Source organism: Sciurus carolinensis, chromosome 5 (genome assembly GCF_902686445.1).
Source record: "Sciurus carolinensis chromosome 5, mSciCar1.2, whole genome shotgun sequence".
Taxonomy (NCBI): Eukaryota; Metazoa; Chordata; class Mammalia; order Rodentia; family Sciuridae; genus Sciurus; species Sciurus carolinensis.
In genome coordinates, this window is record NC_062217.1 from 114652200 (window position 1) to 114678665 (window position 26466).

General features: G+C 40.7%; 1 protein-coding gene across 1 annotated transcript; it reads left to right on the top strand.

Annotated features, from left to right (window-relative positions):
* The first annotated feature begins 7137 nt into the window (after positions 1-7137).
* Positions 7138-25792, top strand: Znf365 (zinc finger protein 365). The gene is made up of 5 exons (XM_047554522.1): positions 7138-7618; positions 9309-10064; positions 18455-18635; positions 24131-24168; positions 25083-25792. Exons 2-5 carry the CDS (start codon positions 9322-9324, stop codon positions 25342-25344), a joined length of 1224 nt encoding a protein of 407 aa, XP_047410478.1. The 5' UTR covers positions 7138-7618; positions 9309-9321; the 3' UTR covers positions 25345-25792.
* Positions 25793-26466: the final 674 nt, after the last annotated feature.

Consider the following 26466-nt stretch of genomic DNA (forward strand, 5'->3'; position numbering starts at 1 on the left):
AGGGAGGCTGAGGCAGGAGGACCGCAAGTTCAAAACCAGCCTCAGCAACTTAGCGAGGCCTTGATTAACTCAGTGAGACTCTGTCTCTAAATAAAATACGAAAAAGGGCTGGGGATGTGGCTCAGTGGTTAAGTGCCTCTGGGTTCAATCTCTAGTACAAAAAAAAAAAAATAATAAAAAAAACCAGCAAAAAAAGACACACGAATTGCAGATTGAAATGTGTGAAAAATAAAGCAATAAACATTTTAGAGAACATAGGAAGACAACCTTATCACCTTGGGCTAAGTAAAGACATCTTCAACAAGACATAAAATCACTAACCTTAAAAAAGGAATCTCCATGTGTATATCTGACAAAGGACTCAAATAAGAATACATATAAAGCTTTATTAATCAATAGGAATAAGACAGGTAACTCAAAAGAAAATGAACAAAGGTTTTGAACGGATACTTTTTATGAAAATAACCAAATGTCCAAAACACATGTGAAAAGGGACTCATTAGCCAGCGGGGACATGTAAATTACACTGCAATGAGATGCCACTATTCACCTTCCAGAATGCTGAGGTAAAGTCAGAAATTTCCAGGAGCTGGAAAGACTGGCATTTGGAATTCTTGTATATGGATGGTAGGTCTGTATATTTGTACAATATTTTCGAATACTATTAGGCAGTATTTGCCCAAACCAAATGTGCACTCTACGAACCAGCAGTTTTACTCCTGAACGCCACAGAAATGTATACATATGCTCACCTAAAGACACATTGGTGTGGAAATAAGCAAAGATCACACCATGAGAGCAAAGCAAAGGCTATTTATTCTAAGCTCTCTCTAGCAAGGAACTGAGCTACCATCATTTGCATTTGTCAGAGACTCAAAGCCAGATAAGAAGAGGAAAACCTTCATAATGGAAAAAAAGGAAGGCTACAGGTATGCCCTAGTTGGAGTTTTCTGATGCACAGAAGCAGGAAGTAGGTCAAGTAGAAGAGAGGCATCCTATTTGAATGGTTAGAGAAGAACATTTGGCCTTCTTTCCTAAATTTAAAGTTGGGCCCCTGACACTTTTGATTGAGCTATGGCCATTTGGGAGCCACCTGCCATATAGTTTGTGATTTAGCTTCCTGGACAGATGTTCTAAGTCAGAGTTCAGGTTATATAGGCTCTGGCCATTGTCTGCTTGTATGCTTAGAGTCTCACTAGAATGTTTGTTATCAGCTTTCCCCAATAGCTCCAGACTGGAAACTACCCAAATGCTCATGAATGTTGAATTCATAAATAGACTGTATTCACATAATGAAATACTATACAACTCTGCACAATAATATGGGTGAATCTCACAAACATAATATTGAATGAAAGTTAGACACAATAGAATGCATACAATATGGTTCTGTTTATAGGAGATACGCAAAGCCCATTCTAATCCATGGTGTGGAGTTAGAATGGTGGGACTGGTCCAGGAGGCAGGGATAAGTACTTGATAGGAACAGGAAGGAATGTTCTGCAAAGAAAGTAATTACTATTTCTTGGTCTAGATGCTGGTTACATGGGTGTGTCCAGTTGTGAAAGTATGTTAGGATTTACAATTATGATATAAAACTTTTAGTTACCAAAAAAAGTTAAAAATGATCTAATGGGTCCAGGTGTGGTAGGGCATGCCTGTAATTCCAATGGCTCAGGAGGCTGAGGCAGGAGGATTGCGCGTTCGAAGCCAGCCTCAGCAACTTAGTAAGGCCTTCATTAACTTAGCGAGACCCTATCTCTAAATAAAATATAAAAAAGGGCTAGAGATGTGGCTCAGTGGTTAAGTGTCCCTGATTTCAATCCCTGGTTCCAAACCCACCCCCCCAAAAAAAACAAAAAAAACAAAACTAATAGTCCATTTTTAGAGAGGAATTAGACTAGACAGTGGAGACTACAAAACACTAATTTTCACCTTGTAATAACAATGATTTAAAGAAGTTATCTTTTAAACTCACCTTGTAATCTTAACCATGAACTGCTTAGCAAAATCTAGCATAACCTAGGAAACCAGTCCTGTACCAATCTGGGTGGGAGAAGAGATTCTTCTGTATTCCTAGTCAGAAGAACTATATCTATAGCCAGCTAAGGGTAAAAAAGGACTCCAATTAAACATTCAGATGTCTGCACTAGAGTATAATGTTTAAAAAATGTTTCATCTTATGATGTTGGGTAATGGGGTTACACCAGGTTTTAGTGTTTCCTTTACATACAAGGAGACAAGTCTATATATATTTTATTTTCAAGTTCAGTTCTCTTGCTTATAGCAAAGTGCTTTTCCCTCTCTGCTTCTAAAAACAAATGTAATTTTCACCTAAAATAGCAGAATAAAATTACCTATGTATTTTAAGTCCTGGAAAACAGGCTCTGTTTTGACACAGCATCAGTTCCATAATTTGTTCTTCACATAATTACATAATTCAAACTCATTATTTAACAGTCCCCACATTTTAGCTGTATCTTTTTCTGTATATTGTATTCCATGGCAACATGCTTTCTAGCTCTCCAACCACCATTTTGCTTAAGGAAGATGGCTCAAAGATTTCTCTTCACATTGTAAATTACCAAGAAAGGAAAGGGCTTAAAGATTTGTGAGTAATAGACCCAGAGAAGTTTCTAACCAAGGAATTGTTGATTGTTATGCCCAACATTGAGGGCCTACAGTGTACTATGTAAGGATGCAGGCACCAACATATAATGAAGTAATGGTCAAGCATGTAGGTTCTTAAGTAGCTTGGGTTCGAATCATAGCTATATAATTTAGTGTTTCTAAAAACGTGAGCCATTTACCTCTCTCTGACTCAGTTTACTCATTTATGAAATAAGAATATCAATAATACCTTTCTCCTGCTCCTTGTTAGGAAGGTTAAGTGGCATGTCATGTGAAAAACCACTTAAGAGTCATTCTTGGCACATGGTAAGGACTCGGTCATGTCAGCATTACTACCGAAAGATATGAAGTCTGATGATTTTTGCTGAAATGCCTATTGACAAACCATTCCACCATCACATGGCTGCCTGCTCTGTTCTCTCCTCTAGTCCATGCTATCAAGAAATGAAACTCATTAAGTGATTAGCAACTAGGATGGTGGTGCTAGAAATTCCTTAGTCCATTCTAGCTCCTGCCTTTTACAGGTGAGGACACTGACGTTCAGAGATGCTGCCCAGTCTGAATGAAAACTCACACAGTTAATTAGGGGTGAAATGGGTCTTAGTCCTTAGGTGTCTACATTATTAGTCCAGCACTGGGCCAAAGAAGTCAGCAAAATGCAAGCCTAGCCCATCCTCTCATCTAGCTCATGTTTGACCCCACCAAGGGGAGCAAGGAACACTGCTCTTCCTAGGTGGGAGCTCACCTTGCTGAAAGATGTCTAAATTTAGCCTCTATAGATGGCCTACTCCCTACTGATTCACCCTGGCTAACAGACTGCTATGAGATTTAAGGCACTTTCCAAAGTGTTGCTTGGTGGTTGCTATGCCAACGAAATTTAATGGAAATAGAGTTTTCTAGTAGATTATTCCAGTGAAGGCTTTAAAGTCAAATTACAGGTAGGACTCTGAAGCTTAAATGATGCAAGTGATTTGCACTGGCACACAGTAGTCATACCACAACACTTGTTGAGAGAAGAAAGAAGGAATACACACAATGCAATTAGTTGCATCCAGGAGTTGGAAGACCGTAGTGGTAGAGAACTGATCTGCTACTGAAAAGTCAGTGCTTAAGGCCTATGTGGAGCAAGTTTACTTGTACCCTTCTTGGGAAGTATGTAGCTAGCCCTGGATTTTCATAATTAGTTGGCACTGTGTGTGTGAAATGATTGGCCTGATTTCCAAGGGCTGACACTTTATAATATGTGCACATTATTTGATAAACAGAGAAGAATGGGAGCCCATAAATCTCCACTCAATTCCTACAAATTCCAGCAGGAATTCTCTGACAATCCCAGCCTGAAGAGTTCTTCTAAATGAAATCTATTTTTTCTATCAACCATCTAGGCTTCCTTCCCTCCTTCCTCCCTGTTTTTCCATCCTGCACATCCTTTTGTTCTGTCTTCCTTCCTTCCTTGCACAGTGGTAGTGAAAAGAGCCCAGACTGGGTGTCAGAATTAGCCTCAAATCCTTCCTATCTTGGAAGCTGCTGAGTGGCGTGGCCTACAGCAGCATTCATTACATCTTGAGCAACATTTTCTCTTGTACATAAGGGGCGACCAATGCCTGCCTTGGACTGTTATTTAAGTGATGGAGTGCTTCTCAAACATTAGTGGTAACAAGAGTTCCTTGGAGAGGTAGGTGAAAATGCACATTTTCAAGACTCATGCCCATGGATTCCAATCTATTAAATCAAGGTCCCAGGCACTGGCATTTTGACAAACTCCCTAGGCTTCATGGGTCCCATTTTGAGAAACACTGTATATGTGTGTCAGTGCTTAGTACTCAGACACATTGTAAATATTCTGAAGGTGGGAGCTATGACCATTATTCATTCAACACACATTTACTGAACATCTACTACGTACCAGGCATGATACCAAGCCGCAAAGATTCTTCCTACTTAATTTCTTTTACTATGAATTTAGTTCATTTATGTATGCTTTGGATCATTCACTCATTTTAAGCCCTGTAAGGGAAGGATAAAACAATGTAGTGTAGTGTAGAAGAAAATAAATGTTATAAGACATGAATTCAAATCCTGTTTCTATTATTTATTAGTTTGTAACTTTAGGTAAGTACTTTGCCTCTTGAAACTTCATTTTGGCCATGAGTTTGGAGTCCTGGCTCTTATGTTTTCTAGCTGTGATCCTGGGAAAATTATTTAACTTCTGTGAGCCTCAGTTTCCTCATACATAGAAAAGGGATTCATTTGTTCAACATTCATTCCTTCAAGAAATATTTTTTAGCACTTTATAGGTGACCAGCACTGTGTTTGGTATTGGGAACACATTGGAGAGTAAGACAGAGTCCCTGACTTGTGCAACTTACAATTTAAAAGTGGACACACTATTAAACACACAAGTAACCCATTCTATTGTAATAAATTCTGTTGTGATAAATTGCACCAATGGAAGCCAACTTAGTCTGTGTCAGGGAAGACTGCTTCAGAGAAGGGATGCTTAAGTTGAGCCCTTAAGTTGAGTCAAGTAGGCATGACTAGGTAAAGTCTCAGAGATGGGAAGAGCTGGACTCAGTGGTACAGGGACAACATTGTGGCTGAAGCTGAGGACCTAGTTCCTCCTACCTCACAGATGTGGAAACATTTGATGCTTAACATAGTGGCCATAGTACACAGATGCATAATGATCATGGAAATATATTTGATTGGTTTGTGTGAGTCAATGAATGAAGAGATACTGTGAAAATGGGTGGTCCTCAAATTTCAGCATTCATCAGAATCAGTAGGAGGGCTTGTTAAACCACAAATTGCTGGGAATCAGCTTCCAGGGTTTTTCATTCAGTAGATCTGGCCTGAGGTCAATCATATGCTTTTCTAACAAGTTCCCAAGTGATGCTCATGATGTTGGGAGTGGGGAGGGGAGAGGGAAGAGCTGTGTGCATGTGACACTTTGGGAATTATTAATATAAACTGTAAGGTCAGAAATGCCTGTGGAAGGAAGTGGAATCTTCCACAATGCTCAGCTCTTGATGCTGTACAGAACCACTCTATAATTATTTAATACTTGTGGCATTTTAAGAATTGGGAAAAGTCTGAACCCAAGATCTTTTTCTCTCTAGAGCTCACTGTTGTTACATTCAGTCATAAAGGCAGTCAGCGTTACCCTGCATATTGCACACCCAATCACCAAGATAATCTGGCTCTCCATTATGTGCACCTTTCAGATTTCCCACAATTTAAAAAAACTTTTTTTTGGTTGTTGATTATTTAAGTTTGGTGCTGAGAATTGAACCCAGTGCCTCACACATGCTAGGCAATGCTCTTCCACTGAGCTACAACTCCAGCCACCCAACAATTTTTGGCTAAATAATTATTCGGAATAAATATATATATTTTAAATATTTTTTTAGTTGTAGATGGACACAATACCTTTATTTAATTTATTTATTGCTATGTGAAGCTGAGGATTGAACCCAGTGCCTCACATGTGCTGGGCGAGCACTCTACCACTCTAGCCACAACCCCAGCCCTGGAATAAATATATTTTGAGGGCAAATCAAAAGGCAACTTCAATGAAATATTTCGGAAGAAACATACCTGCACAATTGCTTATCTTGATTTATGTGAAAGTGAATACATAATAATAGTTTCCATTCTCTTTCCTGATTTTTATTGGCATGTAGGTCTCTCTTATTGAATTAATATTAACAAATGAAATAACAATAACCACAAAAGGCTGCCTTTATCAGTGTAAGTCTGGGCCATGGAATGTTACCCCATTTGATCCCTCCACCACATTAAGAAGTAGGTTCTGATTGTCTCCATTTTATTGATGAGAAATCCAAAACACAGAAAAGTCCTGACCCAGGTCCTAGACACAGTTCCAGAGACAGGGTTTGAATTAAGTCTGACTCCAGAGCTCAGGTTCTTAATTGCCTTGATGTAATGATTCATTTGTCAAAAAGAAAAAAAAAAAAAAAAAAAAAAAAACCACAATTCCCCTCTCCCAAAACAAAACCTAACTAAGGTAATTGTTGAGCTTTATTTTCAGTAAAATAAAATCAGTTGAAAAGAGTTATAGTTTTCCCAAGCAATTCAAGATACCAAGAAAACCCAACAGTTACTTTTATCCTGGTTTCAAATTTCAGGAGGTAGACTAAGAGTATCACAAAGCTGGTTTAAGACAAAACAAAACAAAAACCAACAAGCTAAGAAATCAGGGTCCTTCAGAAAAATCTCTCTTTAGGATGATATATTTTTGCTTCTCTGGGGATGGAGAGTGACCTCTCAGAGGTGGGATTCCGTGGTGGTTTCACTGTTAACAACTCCTATATTTTACTAGATCTAGTTCCTCCTGGTAACTTAGCTCCAGGACACTTGGCTTGGAAGGTTGGCGTAGACTTTCTCGGTAGATATTCTGGGACATTCTTGCCCCGTATCTTAGGATGAAGAGGTCATAAATACCTGGCCCTTCCAGCCTGCAGATTTTTTCAAGAAGACGGCCAGCCATGCTTCATCTTCATCCACACTTTTCTGGTCCCCAGTAACTGTAAAGTGCAGAAGAGCTTGCCAGGGCCTGCAGAAAGCGCAGCACCTACGAGGCTAGCACGCGTCTCTCCTTCCCTCCCCCGGGAACGATCCCGGCACCTCCCGGTGATGTCAGTGGAATCCTGAGGCGGATCCCGCTCCCGGGCCGGGGAGGGCAGAGGGCCTCCAGCCAGCTGGGCAGAGCCAGGGTGAGGACAGCACCGGCGGAGTGGCAGCCCGGGACCGGCGCCCGCCTCCCGCCCCCGGACGCGTCGCCCCGCTGGCTGGCCCGCGCCACGCTCCGCCCTGGACGCCGCTCGTCCCGGCGCGGGGGTGCGCGGGGGGTGGGAGCGGGCCCCGGCTCAGCCTGATTTACGGCTCTGCTGAAAACCGCTCGGATCCCGCAGCATCAGCACCGGCGGTGGCGGCATTAGCCGCAGCAGCAGCAGCAACAAGTCGGGTAAGTGGCCGCCGTTGGGCATCTGCTCCCGCGGCCCGCCGGAGGGGGCGCGGCCGAGGGGCCCGCCTGCGCCAAGGGAGGGGGTTCGGGTTCTCGCAGCACCGCGGGGAGTTAGGAGAGCCGGCTTCCAGGCCCGCACTTGCAGGGCTGCAACTCGTGTGCGCACTAATCCACTCTGACACCCGCGGGCTGGCAGGCAGCGGAGCGTGGGCGGGGAGACCTGGGACCCCGAGGCAGGGTCATTGCCTGCCTGCCCAGCTCTAGCAGAGCTTTTCCACCAGTCCTGTATACTGGGGTTTCTGCAGGGCCCATGGAAGCCTACATGCTCAGGAGTTCGTGGTTACCCATTTCCCCATCCAGAGAGGCCACCCCTTCCTCCTTGCCCCTCTAGAAACCTGACTTCCCCTTCACCACATGCCAGCGACTGTGGCCCTGCTCTGGGTCAGGGTTTGCACCCCATCCCCACAAAACCAATGGTTAAACATCCCAGTGCAGCACAGGAAGAAATTCCCTTCTCTGGGGGCCAAGGCTTATTAACCTGGAAGCTTTGCCTGGCTAGCTGTCTGGGGACCATTTGCACCTCTGCTTTTGAAAAGATTGAGGACCCAATAAAGACACTTTTCACCCTAAGATCGCATCTGGGATCCCTCATTGTGGGACCCAGTGCTTTTTACTTTAAGTAGAAGCCATTCCTGGAGGGAATAGATTTGTACTGCTTGCAAAATTGGATTGTAACAGTCATCTGTTGCTAGGGTGAAGGCAATCAATTCTACAAGGAAAGGAGAATTTCCTGTTATTGAGTTAGGCTAATACCTACCTGGTTCAAACATTGGCCAACTCCATAGGTTTTCAAGTTAAAACAGGAGTAGAGATAAGCAGATCCATCCAGAACACTTGATATTATAATAAAATCTTGGCCTTGACCCTACTTATATCAAATTATGCTTGACACATTGGGTCTCCAAATTTCAGTAATGCTAAAGAATGGGACCATTATTCTAATTACATTTTGATTTGTGTCATCACACCAATAATTAAAGAGAAAAAAAGGCGAATTTCAGGTTGAAAAAATTTCAGTCTATGGTGTGCTTAATGCTTGAGTAACTTTCATATACTTGAGAAAAGATCACTGAGCTTGTTCTCTTAGGACTCATTTGGCAATTCATGTGCATTTTCCTCATTTTTATCTTCATGTAGGGCATGGTTTTGCATGTAGTCTACTAAATTCAGGAGGTCAAGAAACTTGAGTTCCTCTTCTTGATCTGCCAGTTTCCCTCTGACCTGAGGTTCATAATGCTTTCTTCTGGGAAGAAGGAGGAAAGATTATCCACCTTTTTTTATTCTAGGCAGGGATTGGCAGACTTTTTTTTTTTTCCTGTAAAAGGCCAAGTAATTAATATGTTTGACTTTCTGGGCATAGTTTCTATCTCAACTATAGTGCTCACCTCTGATATTGGTGTGCAAGAGCAGCAGTAAATGATACAGAAATGAATGAATGTGGCTTGCTGGATTTGACCCATGGGGTGTAGGTTTTAACTTTGACAAAAAAATTAATATAAAGTATTACATGCAAAACTTGTTTTAAACCAAAAAGCCACTACTCTCATGAAGATGAACAGCAATCATTTTGGTAGCATTTTTTTTTTTTTTTTAGCAAACCTATAAACTCCCCATTTTTCCTCTGTCCCAGGACTTTTAGAGTAATGCAACAGAAGGCTTTTGAGGAAGGCAGATATCCCTGGCAGGAGTCCTTTGAAAATGTTGCTGTGTGCCTGCCATTCCGCTGCCCGAGGTGTGGAGACCATACCAGATTTAGAAGCTTGTCGTCCTTGAGGGCCCATCTGGAATTCAGTCACAGTTATGAAGAAAGAACGCTGCTGACAAAATGCAGCCTCTTTCCATCTCTCAAAGACACGGAGCTACTCACTTCCTCCGAACTCCTGAAACAGGGAAAATTGCAGAGCCAGGGCAATGTGGTAAAGCAGAAACCAAGCTATGTTAACTTGTATAGCATTTCGCATGAACACTCCAAGGACAGGAAGCCATTTGAGGTGGTGGCGGAGAGGCCTGTATCCTACGTGCAGACCTATGCTGCTGTGGACATACGTGCAGACTCACTGGATGGACCACGGTCGAGTCCTGGACTTCCCACCTCAGACACCAAAGCCTCTTTCGAGGCACATGTCAGAGAAAAATTCAATCGAATGGTTGAGGCTGTGGATAGGACCATTGAGAAGAGAATCGATAAACTCACCAAAGAGTTGGCCCAGAAAACTGCCGAACTGTTGGAAGTCCGGGCAGCATTTGTGCAGCTGACTCAGAAAAAGCAGGAAGTTCAGCGACGAGAGCGGGCTCTGAACCGACAGGTGGATGTGGCCGTGGAAATGATCGCCGCACTGAGGCAGCGCCTGACAGAATCGGAGGAGGAGCTTCTTAGGAAGGAAGAGTAAGTGGTGCTGAGACAGGATGCTAATCCCTTTGCTTTAGGACCCCTCCCCAAGTTACAAGCAAATGTTAAGCAAGATTTGATTTGTAATACTTGTAGGTGTCTTGGCTGCATTTCTCATTGATATAGTTGAACCAGGAGGTACAGGCCTTGATATTATTCACCCCCTATTGTATATGGTCTGCAGTCCTGCAACATTATAGTTAAAATGTCCAACTCCTTGTTACCATGGAAACTGTAAACCACTGATGTTTTTAGAGGAGTAACACAGCCTACCTATGGTGGGACCCGTTCCCAGCCTCAGCTAGCGTGCAAGTGGAGTAGAATGTGAAGGCAGAAAGAATGTTCCCTGACAGCCATTTCTCCTGACAGTCTCTGTATTCCATAGTCAAGAACATGAGATGCTCTGTTATTCAAGCATAAAAATATGTTCTAAATACAAATAATTTTAGCTTATTTGCCATTTTGGATTATCTGCTTACATCAATAAAATGTCATTAATTGAGAATGCATTTAACTATGATTTATATTTGGAAAAAAAAGAGACATTAGGAAACCCAGAGGAAAGACATTCTGATATGGCTATATGTCTATGATTTACATTTGAGACTTTCCTTTTTATAAAATGATGTGTGATACTAGATTAAGTCTTTGCTGCTTGCAAAGAGTTGACACTGGTTTTGTAAGTCAGAGGTATTCATAGAAGCTGTTACTTGAAAAATCATCATGCTTAGAAAAGAATTTCTTTATCAGTAAGTATGGGTTTGAGCCAAACTGGAAAAGCATAAATAACAATTCAGTGTATTTCCCGAGTATAGAACTTCAAATTTTATTTTAAATGGAGGCTCAGAATTTGTAGAATCAAAGGACATTAAAACTGACAGACTAAAACATCCTGGAAGATAGGTTTCCAAATAATTTGAGTTTTACTGTAATGATGATTTACTTTCATCTTCTCTTTGCCCTCTGGCACTCTTCTATCTTGTGCTACTTCTTAAAATGTAGTAATTAAAACTTCCTAAGAAGCCTTATTATTAAAGAGATCTATACTTGCTGTCATTAAATGTTTATATTCTACATTGGAGGGAAGCATAGCTATTTTTTAAACTGAGTTAGAATAAATTTGAATCAGCCTCTGATTTGCTTTGCTCTATTTTTTTTTTTTTTTTCAACTTCTGATGTTTCCTGTTGGGAAGGTAGTGGTTTTTGACCCGTTGTGGCCACCGAGATGACCTGCAGTGCACTGTTGGGAAAGTAGCAGATGAGGTTGCTTTATGTGTAGAAAAAGGCCTAGAATTAACTTTGTAGTTTATCAGTTTGATTCACAAGCATTGAATTTAAAAGGCCACCTAATTGATATTTTGCAGTCTTTGGTTTGTTCTATTGTGTATATTAAGCCCAGAAGCAATAATGAACATGGGGCCTAGGATGGTGGCTCCCTGGACTGTGGGAAGACAAGACACTGGAGGGATGGCTCTTATAGTTAGATGTAGGTTATTGTCAAGGGTCTAATTTTGGGGTGATAGGTTCAAGAGTACTTTATTAAAAATAACTGATTAAATAAAAGTTATCCATGCGTGGGTCCATAATGATACTGTGTTATGATTAATCCAAGGCTGTCTCCTGAGCACCAAATGAAAAACATACATGTGAAAAACAATTTTTTAGCCAGATGGAATTGTATGTGTAAAAAATACGCCCTCCTTTCTGAGAACACCCCACCCCATTCTCTGGAGACAGCACTGGGAAGTTTAGTAAATATCCTTCCAGAGTTTTCCTGTGTGCATACAGCCACATGTTATTATCCACTTAGAGTTATGACACTTTCTGAAATAAGAGTCACAGTGCATACTTTTCTGCCATTTGCACTTGGAGCTGTTGTTGTTTTAACATAATATGTTTCAGGCATATTTTGTGCTCAAAATATGGAATTATGCTATTCATTTTCACTGTTGCATGATATTCCATGGATGTATAATGGTGATTTAACAAGTGTGAGGTTGATAAATACACAGTTTGTCCCATTTTCCTAGCATTAATAGTGCCCAGTTAATATCACTATACAGTTTTGTTGACATTTGTGGGCATCCCTAAGGGTAAATTACAAGTTTTCTTATTTTTAGTTTATTTTTGGTGCTGGAATTGAACCTAGGGCCTTGTGTATGCTAAGCACACACTCTTATCATTGAACTACCACCTCAGCATGAGTTGATTTTTAGTATGTCATTTTCAGGGTAACAGAAAACTGTGGGATTTGAAAAAAAACTTGGAATAAAAATACAGTGAAATTGTCTTAATCTTTTAAATGTAAAATAAACAAAAGTCTTCATTTGAGTTCATCCTATCAGTTTCTGTATTCAAGCCTCAAATAATGACTCTTTCTGTACATAAAATTGGACTGAAAGAGTCTTGTTTCCATGAAGGACACTGGAGCTTTTGGTCTTGGGAGCCACTGTGGACAGCATCCTCAGTGTCTAGTTTTGCCCCTCCTCCCCGCCGACTGGGGCTGTGTAGGAGCTGCCCATCTCCCACACCTGTGATATGGGGTGGATTTGACTGTATCTGCAAGGCTGGGTCATGCCCCTTCCTCCTCACCACACCCTTAGAGGACTGTGCCTTCCATTAAGAGTTGGACTTTCAGGTAAGGAAAAGGTCCTGTTTAGCCAGGGAACATACCAGAAACTGTACTTCCTTGCCAAATGCCTCTACATGAGCTCTCGAGGCCCATTTATGAGAGAAAGTAGTTGTGGTCCTATTTGAAATTGGCTTAAGCCTGGATACACTTTAGAACATAGATGGTTGATTTGATTTAAAAAAATGCAAAATTCTGATCTTCATTATTCATATAAGGCTTTCTTACCTATGGATTTACCCCTCAACTATAAAAGTTCTTTCTTTGAAGTTGAAATAAGAAAAACTCCAAAGCTGCATTGGTCCTGAGGTCATTGATAGGTTGAATCAACTTGCTTTAAGGAAGTCATATATATACTGTGTTATAGAAGAAGTTTGAATTGGCAATATTTTGTGCTTTCATGCTACTGAATTTTCTTATACCCCCATAGAGAGGTATCTTTATAGTTTTGGAGTGCAAATCCAAGAAAGAAGTTGCTCATCTTCACAAAGTCCATGTAACTTTAAGTCCTGCTGAAATGGGTATTTACTTATTGACGAGAAGTCAGAGCTGTTTGGTAGCACTGCCTGTAATCAGGTAAATCAATCCTGGCCACCTTGGAGCAAGGTATTCCTTAACAAGAAAGGGTGGAATTAAATAGTAGCTGAATTGGCCTCTTGCAGTTTGGAGAAATTGAGGGTAATGATGGTAATCTCAAATTCACTTGAGGACCTTCTGGTAAGTTTGGAAAGTGACTATAAAGCACCTGTGCTGTGCCCAGCCCAGTGCTGGGGGCATATGGGGAATATATTTTCCTTTAAGATGCTTATATTCCATGTAGGAAGAATAAAGCATACCCAAGAACATGCCTGTGCCCAAAAGCCAAAGTAGCTTTAACAAGTGCTTAAATGCAAGCTGTAGTTTCGGGTTGATAAAACTTTAGGGGACAGATCTTTCTACATGGAGGGGCCAGACTGAGGGAATGAGGAGGAAGGGTGGAATTTGCAGTAGCAGCCAGAAGATGGTGACATTGAAGGGGCAAATGGGCTGTCAGAGATGGCCCCTGAATGGATGGTGTGATTTTTGATTTTAGAACTGGAAGGTGTTCTCTGTCTCCTTTGGGGCAGCACACTCATTATACAGATGCAGAAAATAAGGCCAGAGCTGTAGAATGACTTGCCTAAGGACAAAGATTTAGAGGCAAAGCTGAAACTGAAGCCATTTTCCTGCATCCCTGCAGAGTGCTTTTTCTGTTAGTTCACCATGTCCTAGCCAGACTTCTGAAAATGTGATATTTGCCCAAAGCGTCAAGACTTATGTAATATTCAATGTGGCCCATTTTGGAATAGGCTTGTTTCTTTGCTATTTTGAGAGGACTGCCATGATGACATCATTTATTTTTTGATGTGATTAAAGCAAATACCAGCTGGCATCAAAGGTGTTGGGAGCAGGGAAGTGGTGCCACCCCAGGGCTTTTATGTTCCAACAAGGGCTTTTAACTGGACTCTCTGGATGTCCTTGCCCAGTCAGGGTAGGGCATGTGTCACAGCCAGCCTTTGATTGCTTTGAGGGGGACTCTTTGCGATCCCATCTCTAATTTCCATCCTACTGCTTTATGAGATACAATAGGGTAGACTCTGTTTCCCTTCTCCCTTCATTGCTTGCCCTGTAGAAAACATGTTTACTGAGAGCCTGCTGAGTGTCAGCTTTTGCTCCAGGTTCTAGTCATACGGTGCTAAGCCACATGCAGTTCCTACCTCCAAAGCACTTATAGAGCACAAGGAAACATGGCATCCAGCAGATCACTAGACCATGATAAAAGAGACGTGGAGGGTAGCCTGAGCCCATCATGTCCTTTTCGGTTATTATTGAGGACTGGCCATGGAATGCTGGCTTTTAAAAGGCAAGATTGACTTGGTAACTTGCTTTACACAATTAAACCCTCTGGCAATTTACTTAAGTCATTCCCATTTTCTGGGTCAGCCAAAGCACTGAGTAGACAGGCTGGAGTTCATACTGATGAATAGCTAGGAGACAGGCCAAGAAACATCGTGTTAGATGCAGAGTGCAGTAGAGCGGAGACGGTTCTGTTGGTTCCATATTGTGAGGTTTCCTCTCTTTTCAAGCTGTGTCACATGTAGACTTAATAACAAACACAGAATAAACCAGATGTTGAACATGTTTTCTTGGGGATGCCATGTGGTGAAATTCAGAAACCCAGGAAAAATTTCTGTTTCTCTCTCTCTCTCCATCTTTCTCCTCATGCCCACACCTGACCTGAGGAATTTAGAATGTAGTGTTAATCTACTTAGAACCAATAAGAATAATTTGTTGATCTCGTTATAGGGTTTTTTTTAAAGTTCTTAATGAGGACCATATTGGTTTATTCAAAGAAGCCAAAAAGGAAAGATGAGACAAAAAGCCAAAAATGGGTTGGGGGGGTGGGGCGTGGGGCGTGGGGCTTTAGAGGTGTGGCTGGTGCAGATTGGCCTGTGTCCCCCGACTTGGAGCCCAGGAGCCAGGTGGGGCCTGTGAGTTTGCAGAGAGGCTTCTGGTGCTTGGAGATGGCTGACTCTTGTTTCTGAATATACCTCCTGGCTGACATTACAGTCTGTCTGAGGTGCTCTGTGATCAATAGCTAAACTATTTTTAGATAGAGGTATTTTTATCATTTCATATACCTCTGAAGAGGTTCATAAATCAGTAATGTAAAATGAAATTTAAATAACTTGGTAGAGCTCTGCCTTTGGGAGGAGAAGCCAATGTTAAAGTGTTTTTAAGAATAGAAGGAGGCATCGGGTTTAAATACCAACGCCACTCCTGCAGGAGGCAATTGTGGGTTGCTCATTAGTTTTAGGCCCTGGTAGTTGTCTGGAAAAAGGAAAAATGAAATCCAAGGGTCTTTTTGTTGAGACAGAGTTGCACATTCTATGCATTCAGCAGAAATGTGTTGAGCCCCTATTGTGCACTAGTCTCATGTTAGATGCTGGGGTACCCTAGTGAAGGAGAGATAGGATCCCTGCCCTCACTGGTTTTATGATCAAATGGGGTACATGGCACAACTGGTCCCCTGTGTACTTTGATAGAGTATGAGGTTCTGTGGGGGACATGACAGACCATCCTATCTACACTTGATCATTTGTCTGGGTTTGGTTCCTAGTGGAAGAACCTGAGATAGAGGGAAGGACAGTGCAAAAGACCCTGGCAGAGGGAACAGCATATTCAAAAGTAAGAGTCTGACTGGGTGCAGGAATGGATGGAGTTTAAATAGACCTAAGAAATGGTTTATGGTTAGTAGAATGTAACTCAAGATAAGATTGGCATGATATAGATTTATTTATTAACAATGAATTGTTCAATGCCTGTGTAAGATTTTAGTGAACATCCCAGTACATTAATGCACATTTCCTCTGCCTCTGCACAAGCTTCTAGATGTGTTGTTCACATAGTAGTGTGTCTTTGATTTTTCTCAGTTAACCTATCTTCATCCTACCTCAGAAGAAGTAATTGAGTGGATTCAATCTGTGCAAAATTAAATGATATTATCTGTATTTTAGACTGTATGATCATCCTGTAAACGAATGAACTCATGAGTGAATGAATGTTTTTTATAACTAAAGCTTTGACTACACAGAAAGGGCTTTTCCCCTCAGTTCCCCCTGAGTGCCTGTGAATCCCAAGATACTATTACAGACTTCCAGATCTGTAACTCATTCAGCATAATAAAGAGCTTCAAGGTCAGTTCCTCAAATTGTACTGGCGTGTTTTTCCTTTATAGTCAAATATTGCTTTAAATAAGCGTATTTTTCCATGAAACCTTGTATTTAATAATATTTAACCTTTCCCCTTTAAATAAATAAGTCAAAGATGGGGCCAAAAGTGGTCTAGAACCAGTTAAGATTAATTTCTGCAAAGCACCCTGACTGAATTTCACTTAGCTTTGCCCTTATCTTCTCATCTGGCCTTCTAACTTCACCCCGAATTCTGAGTTGGAAGGATGAAGTGAAACTACACACATCTTTTACTGCTTTCTGATAGCATCAAATTATTCTTTTCCTCAGTCACATTTATCTCAGCTTCGTAGTTAGCGTATTTTCATGTTTGCTTCTTTTAATGTCTTCTTCTTCCACTGCTTGTATCCATTACATGTTAACACAAATAACATATTTTTATTAAATATAGGTATTTTTATAAAAACAATCTAGTGAAAATAATGGTATTATTTTAGAAGTTTTGCAAATATGTTTAATGTCTAGCTTCATAGAAGGCAGCTGGACTTGAGTGGTAGTACATTCAGTCTGTCACAAACTTAATTTGGATTAAATAGATGAAAAAACAGATAATATAGTAGGAAAATGGAGGCATATTTTAATAGCCTTTTCAGATAACAGTGAATGTTCTGTCTTGATACTGTGTCAAAATGGAACAATTGGTAGTTTCTTAAAGATTAATTGCTATGTAGAATCTGAAAACATATCAGTGAGCATTTTGTTCTCTTACATTGAAACCCATTGGTCTGTCTTACACTTTGAATGGATGCTTTGCTGCTTTGCTGCTTAGAATATAATTATTTAAGAGATTATAAGTGCAATGTTGTTAAACCTCTTTCTTTTCCATTCAGAATTTTCCCAAGATTACTTAGGGGAGTATATTGGTGACTCTGGATAGCCTTCATCCGGATGAACAGGATGTGACAGGATCTGAGATGTACATACCTGCTATTCCATGATTACACACTTTTTTTATTTAATGAAGATACTTTACACAATCAGCATGATGAACTTCTTCTGCCTTTGTCTTACGTGTTCAGTTTCTCTTTAAAACAAAATCAGACTGTAACCATCAGGCTTGATTTAATGGTCTTATCTTTTCTAGTTGATGTGATACATTCACAAACTGAAATTAGGTTAGCATTCATGCCAGGTTGTTTGAAAAATACAAAGGTTATTAACTTCTCAGCTTCAGGGCACAAGATAATTGGATGAGGAAGGTTAGAAAAAGATTCTTATTTTTTACAATATGACATAACATTCCATGATCAGCTAGGAGCATTAATGTTAATTTTTAAAAGTTTTATATGAAACCAGCAGCAAAACTTGAGTGATTTAAAAATACAGCCATAATCATAGGCAGTGTTGCATTCAGATTCATTTTCTAGATTTTGCAATATTAATCCTGTGAGATTAGGTTGTCAGGTGTTGCTTTTTTCTTATATTCTAAACTGTACAGCCTGAGGGCCCAAGAACAGTAAATATGCAGAGAGCACAAAGACTAGAAAAAATATATAGGGTATTGGCAATAGTTACAGTAGGACTTGACAGTAGTGGGGTTATAAGTGAATTTTTGGTTTCTTGTTCTATGTAAACATTAATTATTAAAAATATTTATTGAATATGTGTCACATATTGTGTTGAATATAGATCTTTGACCAGAGAAAAAAGCCTTTGCCTAGTTGGATCCTCTAATAGGTCAATTTTCGTATTTTTCATAATAAATGTGAAATATCTCTGTAATAAAATAAATAAATATTCTAAACCCGAATGAATTGGTTAAAAAATAGTTGGCCTTTTGATTGACTTTTTGATGGTTTTCCCTTGTAAGTACACTTGGAGATGGTTTAATGATTCAGTTCTCCTAAGATAAAATCTCTTTCATCATTACCATGCCATACTGCCTAGGACAATAACTGGTACATGGTTGGCACCTGTCAATATGTGTTGAATGAATGAATTCCTGTCTCATTTCTCCATTTTGTGCTCTGAAATTTTTTGCCTTGCAGAGAAGTAGTTACCTTCAACCATTTCCTGGAAACAGCAGCTGAGAAGGAGGTTCAGGGGAAAGCTCGGCTCCAGGACTTTATTGAGAATCTGTTGCAACGGGTAGAACTGGCGGAGAAGCAGTTAGAATACTACCAAAGCCAGCAGGCATCAGGCCGAAGCCATGACATCAGTGAGCATGTGGTGAGTCCCACCTTTCTAGTGGCCGAGGGTGAGGTTCCCATGGATGGTGACAGCTGGGTGACTGGCAGGGCTCTCTTGGCATCATGTGAAAGCAGGCCTGGGCCACACCTGGGCTGTGAAAGGAAACCAGATCCCAGATGGGATGCACACCTGCCCTTCTTCACCCTCCTCCTCCCTGCCCTGCTGAATTGTTAGAAATAGTTTAATATTTATAAAATAATGGAGCTTGAAGTATCCAAAGAAATCATTTGTCCCAACCTTGCTCTTCAGGTAGATCAGAAGTTATCATTATTCTGTTTTGGAGGTCTTCAAGAGAGTCTTACGAAAGCTTTGGTCCTTCTTGGTAAAGCAAGGTCCAACCACATGCACTGTTTGCCTCTTTTAATTGGAAGGAGAACATAGTTCAACAGTGTCAATATGTTAGACAATGCTAAAGTAGAATTTCAGCAAGAAACAGTCACAGGTGGAAAGTCTATGATAGATTTCTACATACCATTTTACATAGACTGTTATGGGACTTAAGAAATCTCTAGAGTCCAGATGAAAACCCTGGATGCACTAATGACCATGCTGTAGGTGAAGGGGATGGGTAGTTATATTGCCCCACAGTATAGCTTCCTTGGTGTGGTGTCAATAACAAAAGTGAAGAAAGGATTTTTGAAACCCCAAAGTGGTGGTTGGTGGTTTGTATATAACATTTTCATGATTTATTGAACTTCATTTATGGTTATCTCCTTTCCAGATTTTAAAAATGATTCTTTCACTGTATCATAAAGAAATATACTATATTACAAGGAAATGAAAAATAGGAAACAGTTATGCTAACCAAAATATTAGCGAGGTCAGTTGACTAAAATGTTTGGTTTGAGCTTATGGAAGTTGAGATTCCATGCAAACATGATTACATAATAAAACTAGTTATCTAGGAGGAATGAGATGAAAGGCAAGTGGATTATTTAAGAAAGGCAGGGGAGAGAGACAGACAACAGGAAGGAAAGGAAAGAGGAAGGAAAGAAATAAAGAAATCTTACATAGTGCTAACTCAGCACAGCACAGTGAGGCAAGGCCCAGAACTTTCCAGAACATAGTAGATGGGAAGTAAGTAAATTTGTTATGTCTGTGAGATTTTAGCACTGTTCCAGGCAGCCTCATCTCTGTGAAACATTTAGTATTTTCTGGTTGGGTACCTACTGTCTTCTCCATGTAGTACTTCTGAGGGGGAACAATCACTCCCAACTTAATCCTCCCTCATTCTTCTTGGGAGACCATGATGGTGACCAGTCATAATTAGCTGTAAAGTGTCTAGTCATGATTTTCTGTTTTTAGAGGGGCACTGAAGCCTCTCTTGCCTTCTTCTATTATGCCTTCTCTCAAAAGTGGGTTGTGGTATGAGTTTGTGGAGCCCACCCAGATGTAAGGTAAAAAGGCCTGGCTTTCAAAACATTCTTACTCTGCTTCTAACTGGGAGAGACACTTTCCTTTTTGGGCCTGTGAATCTTCTATAAAATGAAGGAGTTTAATTCAATGCTCTCTTAAGTCACTTGGCATCCAAAATGGTCTGATCATCTCCTGACTTTGATGGTTAGGAATTCTAAAACTGATATGTAACATTAACAGTTTTGGTATTTAGATTGTTAAATCCTATACTGAACCAAGAGAGAAGCCAGTAGAAGGCAAGGCAAGGAGGAAGGAAGCCATTAGTGCGCCCTCTCTCTCTCTCTCTCTCTCTCTCCCTCCTTCTCTTTCTTTCTCTCTCTTTCTCTTTCATACTGGGGTTTGAGCCCAGGGGCACTTAACCACCCTTTTTATTTTTGAATTTTTTATTGGTTCTTCTTAGTTACACATGACAGTAGAATCCATCTTGATAAAATTATATAAGCATGGAATATATCTTATTCTAATTAGGACAGCATTCCTGTGGGTGTACACAATGGTGGGATTCACTTAGGTATTTTCATACACATACAAAGGATCTCACTAAGTTGCTTAGGGTCTTGCTAAATTGCTGAAGCTGACTTTGAACTTGGAATCCTTCTGCCTCAGCCTCTGGAGTCACTGGAATTATAGGTGTGCACCATGGCACCTGGCTCTCTCTTCTTAAAATATCTATCTTTGCTCATTTTCTCTGCTCAGTTTATTTCTGTAGCTTGAAAATTGAATACCTTCCAGAGACACAGCCAGTCGTTACTTCTCATCACATAGCGCTGTAATCCCAAGCTTAGTGGCATCTCCATTCTTTAGTCAGATAATGTACAGAATTGCATGTGTGCACACGCAACACACATGGATACACATAAATATATTTAAATATGGTGGGAAATTAAGAAATATTTATGATTCTATCTTCGGTGTCCCGGACATGACAGGAGCTGCCTTCAGCAGACTTGCCCTGTCTAAGGAAAAATTAACTAACCCAAATCAAATGAAGTGCAGTTGTGATTGTAATAAGGAATTTAGAAATGAGAGCTGTGTGTGAGTGGGACATGATCAGGCTGCAGTAAGGGGAACCACCTGACTGTTGGAGGGAGGATCTGTCACCCTGAGAAAACCAGGAATGAGGTGTGTGATTTCTGAAAGGACTGGGCAAATGTATTTTCTCTCCGTTCCTGGGTATGGTCCTCCAAGTCCTGCTTTGAACCATGGTGTGCCTTGTTGTGATCGTCTACAGACCCAGGAGGCCATTTCTGCTTTTTTCACTTAGCTTATTTCATTGTAATAATACACATCCACTTCTAACCTCAGGAGCCACGTCTTTGATATGACCAGTGCTGAGTCTGGCCTCCTGGGCTATCTGTGACAGTAGACACAGAATAACTCAGATGCTTTTCACAGGGAAAGAAAGCTTCACATCATATATTCATTAAACTGTTCGACCCAGCTTATTGAAGGTGTAGAGCACCCAGAAACTAAAACTTCTGGAGCCTTTGCTCTCACTCCACCCAGGATAGCTCCTTCCTCCAGGGCCCCGAGGACCGCCAGACAAGCTGCACAGTTCCTCTGCCCCCTGCCAGCTGGCACACCAGAGCTCCCTCCTTCCAAACCGTCGGGAACACTATCCTGGCCCAGCTCTCACCCTTTCTGCTAAGAGTGCACTGCCAAGACAGGGTCTACTCTCTTCATCTCCCTTCTCAGATCCACCTTCGCTCCCTCACTCTCTCCTCTCCCCTTAGTGTCATTACCACTCCAGAGAGCAGTGAAATCCCTGGATTTATAAGCGAATTACTTCTTTCTAAGGTGACTTCTAGAATCAAAATTCTTCTATGCTACGAAAAAAAATTTCCTTCCCTTTCCCACTTAGTGCCTTTTCTGAAATAATGTTTTGGCATCTGTATCTTTCCCTTAATCCCCTTGAGCATTAATGTACTTTTTCACCTGGCTGATTTCTAAAAATACAGTGTGCTTACTCAGATATTTTATCTTTATGCTCTGAAAAAAATGCTGTCGAATTAGACACAAAGTGACCTAATATCCCATCTGCCAAAATCTCTCCAGAACTGTTCACATGGAAGGTCAGTGAGACAACTTGAATAATCTTGCTTTAAGTGTTGCTTTTATTTCCTGCAGGTTACTAAATTAGGACTAGCAGTAATTCATTTAACACATATTTATTGGGGGTGTAGCACTTACTGGGTGCTGAGGAAACTGCTGTGAAAGGCCCCTGCTCTCTGTGAGGAGGGGGGACACAGTAAACAAGGAAATGAATGAAGATAATTTCACACAGTGATAATTACTATGAAGGCAGAGAGTGAAGGGATACATTTGAGGGGTTCACAGTGGGGAACTTTAGATTGAATGGTCAGGAAAACCTTGCATTTGCACTGTGACCTGGATACCAAGCAAGACGAAGGTCTGTGGAAAGTTGGAAACAGAATGTTTTAGGGAAGGAACAGTCAGTGTAGGTGCCTCAGAGGGAACAAGCTTGGTAGGTTAAGTGGTAGGAGATGAAGTCAGGGCATTGGACCTTGCAGGTCACATAGGAGTTTGGATCTGTTCTGCAGTGCACAGGGAAGCCACTGGAAGGTTTTCAGCAGGAGGCAACCTGTGTTTTAGCAAAGCCATTCTGGCCGCTCTGTTGAGAATAGACTGGAGGGATGCACACTGAGATATGGGGTAGGGGGTTATTATGATAAAAGATAAGAGTGCTGGCAGCTGGGAAAGAGTGAAAGAAGTAGAGAGAAGGATATTCTGGGGTAGAATTGAAAAGACCAGTTACCTCGATGAAGGATTAGATTTAACAGATCAGGAAAAGAGGAGAATCAAGAATAAATCCAAAGTTTTGGTCTAAACAAGGGGATGCACAATGCTCCTACCTATCCAGAGGGCAAGTTGGAGAACTACTAGTGACTAGTTGTCCTAAGCCTGCAGCAACCTGAAACACTGTGCTTATATTTTAGAAGTCCTTGTGGTCCTCCATACCTACAGGTGCCACATCCACGAATTCAACCAAGGATTGAAACTTTGGAAGAAAAATTACATTGTTACTGAACACGTACAGACTTTTTGTTCCTTGCCATTATTCCCTAAATAATATACTGTAATACCTATTTTGATAGCGTTTATATTTTGTTGGGTATTATAAGTAATCTAAAGTTGACTAAAAGTATACGGGAGGATGCACATAGGTTATATGCAAATACAAGACCATTTTATACAGGGGACTTGAGCATCGTAGATTTCAGTATCATCATGGGTCCTGGAACCAGTCCCCCACAGACACCAAGTGTGTCTTGGTCACACTATACCAAACACTGAAGTGACCCCTTCTCCACATTTTTCTTTATTCTTTTCTATTTGTTTACCTGATGATGTGGCATCACTTTGTCTAGCTATATGAGGGAGATCAGGGACCGAAGACTGGGAATACGGTAGGTTTGCCTATAAACTGAATGGTGACATCTGGATCACAAAATGATAATTATCAATTTATTCTGCAAATGAAGTCATTCTGAGCCACAAAAGTACATGCAGATATTTTATTGCACGGGTTATTAAGAGTGGAAAATAAGCTGCATGATAGATGGCCTCAGGGATATTTGAGGGGTTGGTATTCATATGTTCTCATTTTAGAAATGATGTATTTTAGGCAGTAAACATTTTATGCCAATTTCCTCTTAGTTGATACTTTGTGACCAGCCACTATATTAAGTTAACTGTAAATTTAGTCTGATACTCAAGAAATGTTAGCATATCATTCCAGTTTTTAACGACATGTTTCTTCAAACCATAATCTGTTGGAATGCTTTTGACTTTCTAAAATATTTGACATCTGCTGATGTGGGCTTCTTGGAAAGGCCAGCACAGGTCCCTGAGGCTCCCTGAGTGATCAGGGCCAAACCTCCCATTCACTGATGTGATGGGCGGTGCCATGGGTAACACTGCCAGAAATAGTAACTTCCTTAATGTGAATTCAGTTTCTTAAAAATGCAGGAAAGAGTTTTAAAACCAAATCCAGCCTTCAAATTAAGTAATATGTTTTCTTACTTGTTTTCTTTCAGCTTACAGATATCTCCTCAAATAGGAAACCCAAATGCCTGTATGTATATCTCTTTTTACTTGGACCATTTGATAATGTTTGAATGTTTCCCTGTTGCGTTTTATATGATATCTATAATACAAATGGATTTGAGACACTTAGGTGGATATTTATCTGCTTGTGTACCTGACCGTACAATGTTGATACGACTGCTAAATATGGTAAAAATCTATCAGTGTATGGGAATATGAGAATGTTAGAGTAGGATTTTATAGTATTATCTAATATAACTTTCTCTTTTGAGAAATAGTGTGGTCATAATAGCTCTATATTATTGTTTATTTTAATCTTTTGGTACTGGGGATTGGACCTGTGAGTGCTTTACCACTGAGCTACATACTCAGCCCTTTTAATTTAATTCAATTTAATTTAATTTAATTTTGAGACAGGGTCTTGCTAAGTTGCTAAAGCTGGCCTCTAACTTGTGATCCTCCTGCCTCAGCCTCCTGTCAAGGGATTACGTTGTGCACCTACACTTGGTTCTATAGTACTATTAATGCAGTATGCATACTACATTATTATGTGAATCATGTCCTTTATAATATCTATTATAATGTGTACCCAATGGACTTTTCTGAGTCCCTTAGTATAAGAGTGAAGAGATAGGGGCTCTGGCCCAATCTTATCTGTAAACCAAGTAGATAGTCATTTCAGTTTTATGTACCTCAGTTTTGTCACTGGTCATAGAACTAATAATATCTCCCTGGGTATTTAGTATCATTTGATCATTTCCTGGGAATTACAGGAACTTTCTGGAAGAGAAAGACCAGTATCAATGATGTGTCTCAGTGGGAGCATTATCACCACTGTGCCTGCAGAAGTGATCATGCCATGAGTAGTTATAATTATTTTAAGGGTTAAAGAGATCTTCTTATCTGTTCATCTCCCTTCCTCTCCCACCTAACCTTCTGTAGAAGCCGAGGGCACCCCCATTCTGTGTGTGGCCACCCCGATCTCAAGACCCATTTCCATCCGAAGGGAAGGAGCTACCTGAAGAAAGCCAAGGATGACAGAGCCAGCATGCAGCCTGCCAAGTCCATTCACGAGCAGGCTGAGTCCGCAAGAGAACTCTGCAGACTGCCCAAGAAAGGGGAGCTGCTGGGCCTTAGCCGCAAAGGCAACATCAGGCCCAAAATGGCTAAAAAAAAACCAACAGCAATTGTGAACATCATCTAAAAGGGTGGGTGGCTCAGGACCATCATCTCTTGCCTTTGGGGAATGTTGTTCCAGGGACCAATGTTATTGTCCTTTTGGGCACATCCCAGAGTAAGACATATTGGAAAAGCAAAGCTCATGATGCACTTAAGCACCTCAATTAACCAGAATTTAACAAAGGGGAATCTCAGTGAATCAGAATTTTATTATAACCTCCTTTTAAAAGTAAGAAGCAAATTACAGAACAAGAAGAAGAAAAAAAAAAAAAAAAAAAGAAGCAGTCTTATCCAAAGGTTTTAGTAAAACAAAGCTCCAGCTGCTGAAATAATTGGCCCCATCTCTGGTAGTGCTGACACCTGGGCCCCTATGTCTAGGTCATTAATACTCAGGCCCAGGGCCTCACATGATGTCAGACACTGGAAGAAATTGCATCTGTGCCCACAGCTTTCTAAACTGTAAGGCAAGGAAGGGGAAAGTTCTGTTAATAGCAGTGAACTAAAGAAATTTTTGTTTGCATCTAACCTTCCCCTGAGTTAATTTGAAAGCCTACAAAATAAGGATTCCTGTTTCCCCCGAGTTTTCTTCTGGTTAATCAAGATTTCAATCTTTAGGTTGCGTAAGGGACTTGTTCAGTCAGATTTCAGTTTTCATTTGACGGATTGCTTTTCAGTTTGTTAGTTTGAGTCAGGTTTTTTGTGTCCATAGATGCATGTTTATTCAGATTTTGGCACACCTGTGCAGTCTTCTTTGGCTGAATTCTGCACCCTCAAGCCATGCTGCCAACCTCTGTCTTAATAGCTGCTTTTGTATGGTTGGGAGGACAGTAAAACCCTTTTGATCAGCTCCCATCCTTGGTGCAGCATCTGAGCACGTGGCATGACAGTGGATGGCACTTTTAGTGCTTCGGGACCACCATGGAAGCACTGCAGCCCTCACTAAGACCTCCTCCCCTGGTAGTATTGGCAGCTTGCTCTCTATTAACAGTGGGCATGACTTTGTCTTTGCTGGCTTAACTTTTCCAAACAGCAGCTCTTCTCACCTCCTGCTGCTTGTGTTAGCCCTTTTATGACTAAAATATACTTTATTACCTTTCAATCAAGTATCTGGGGTGTTCACTGTACAGTGTATTCTGACATAATTTCT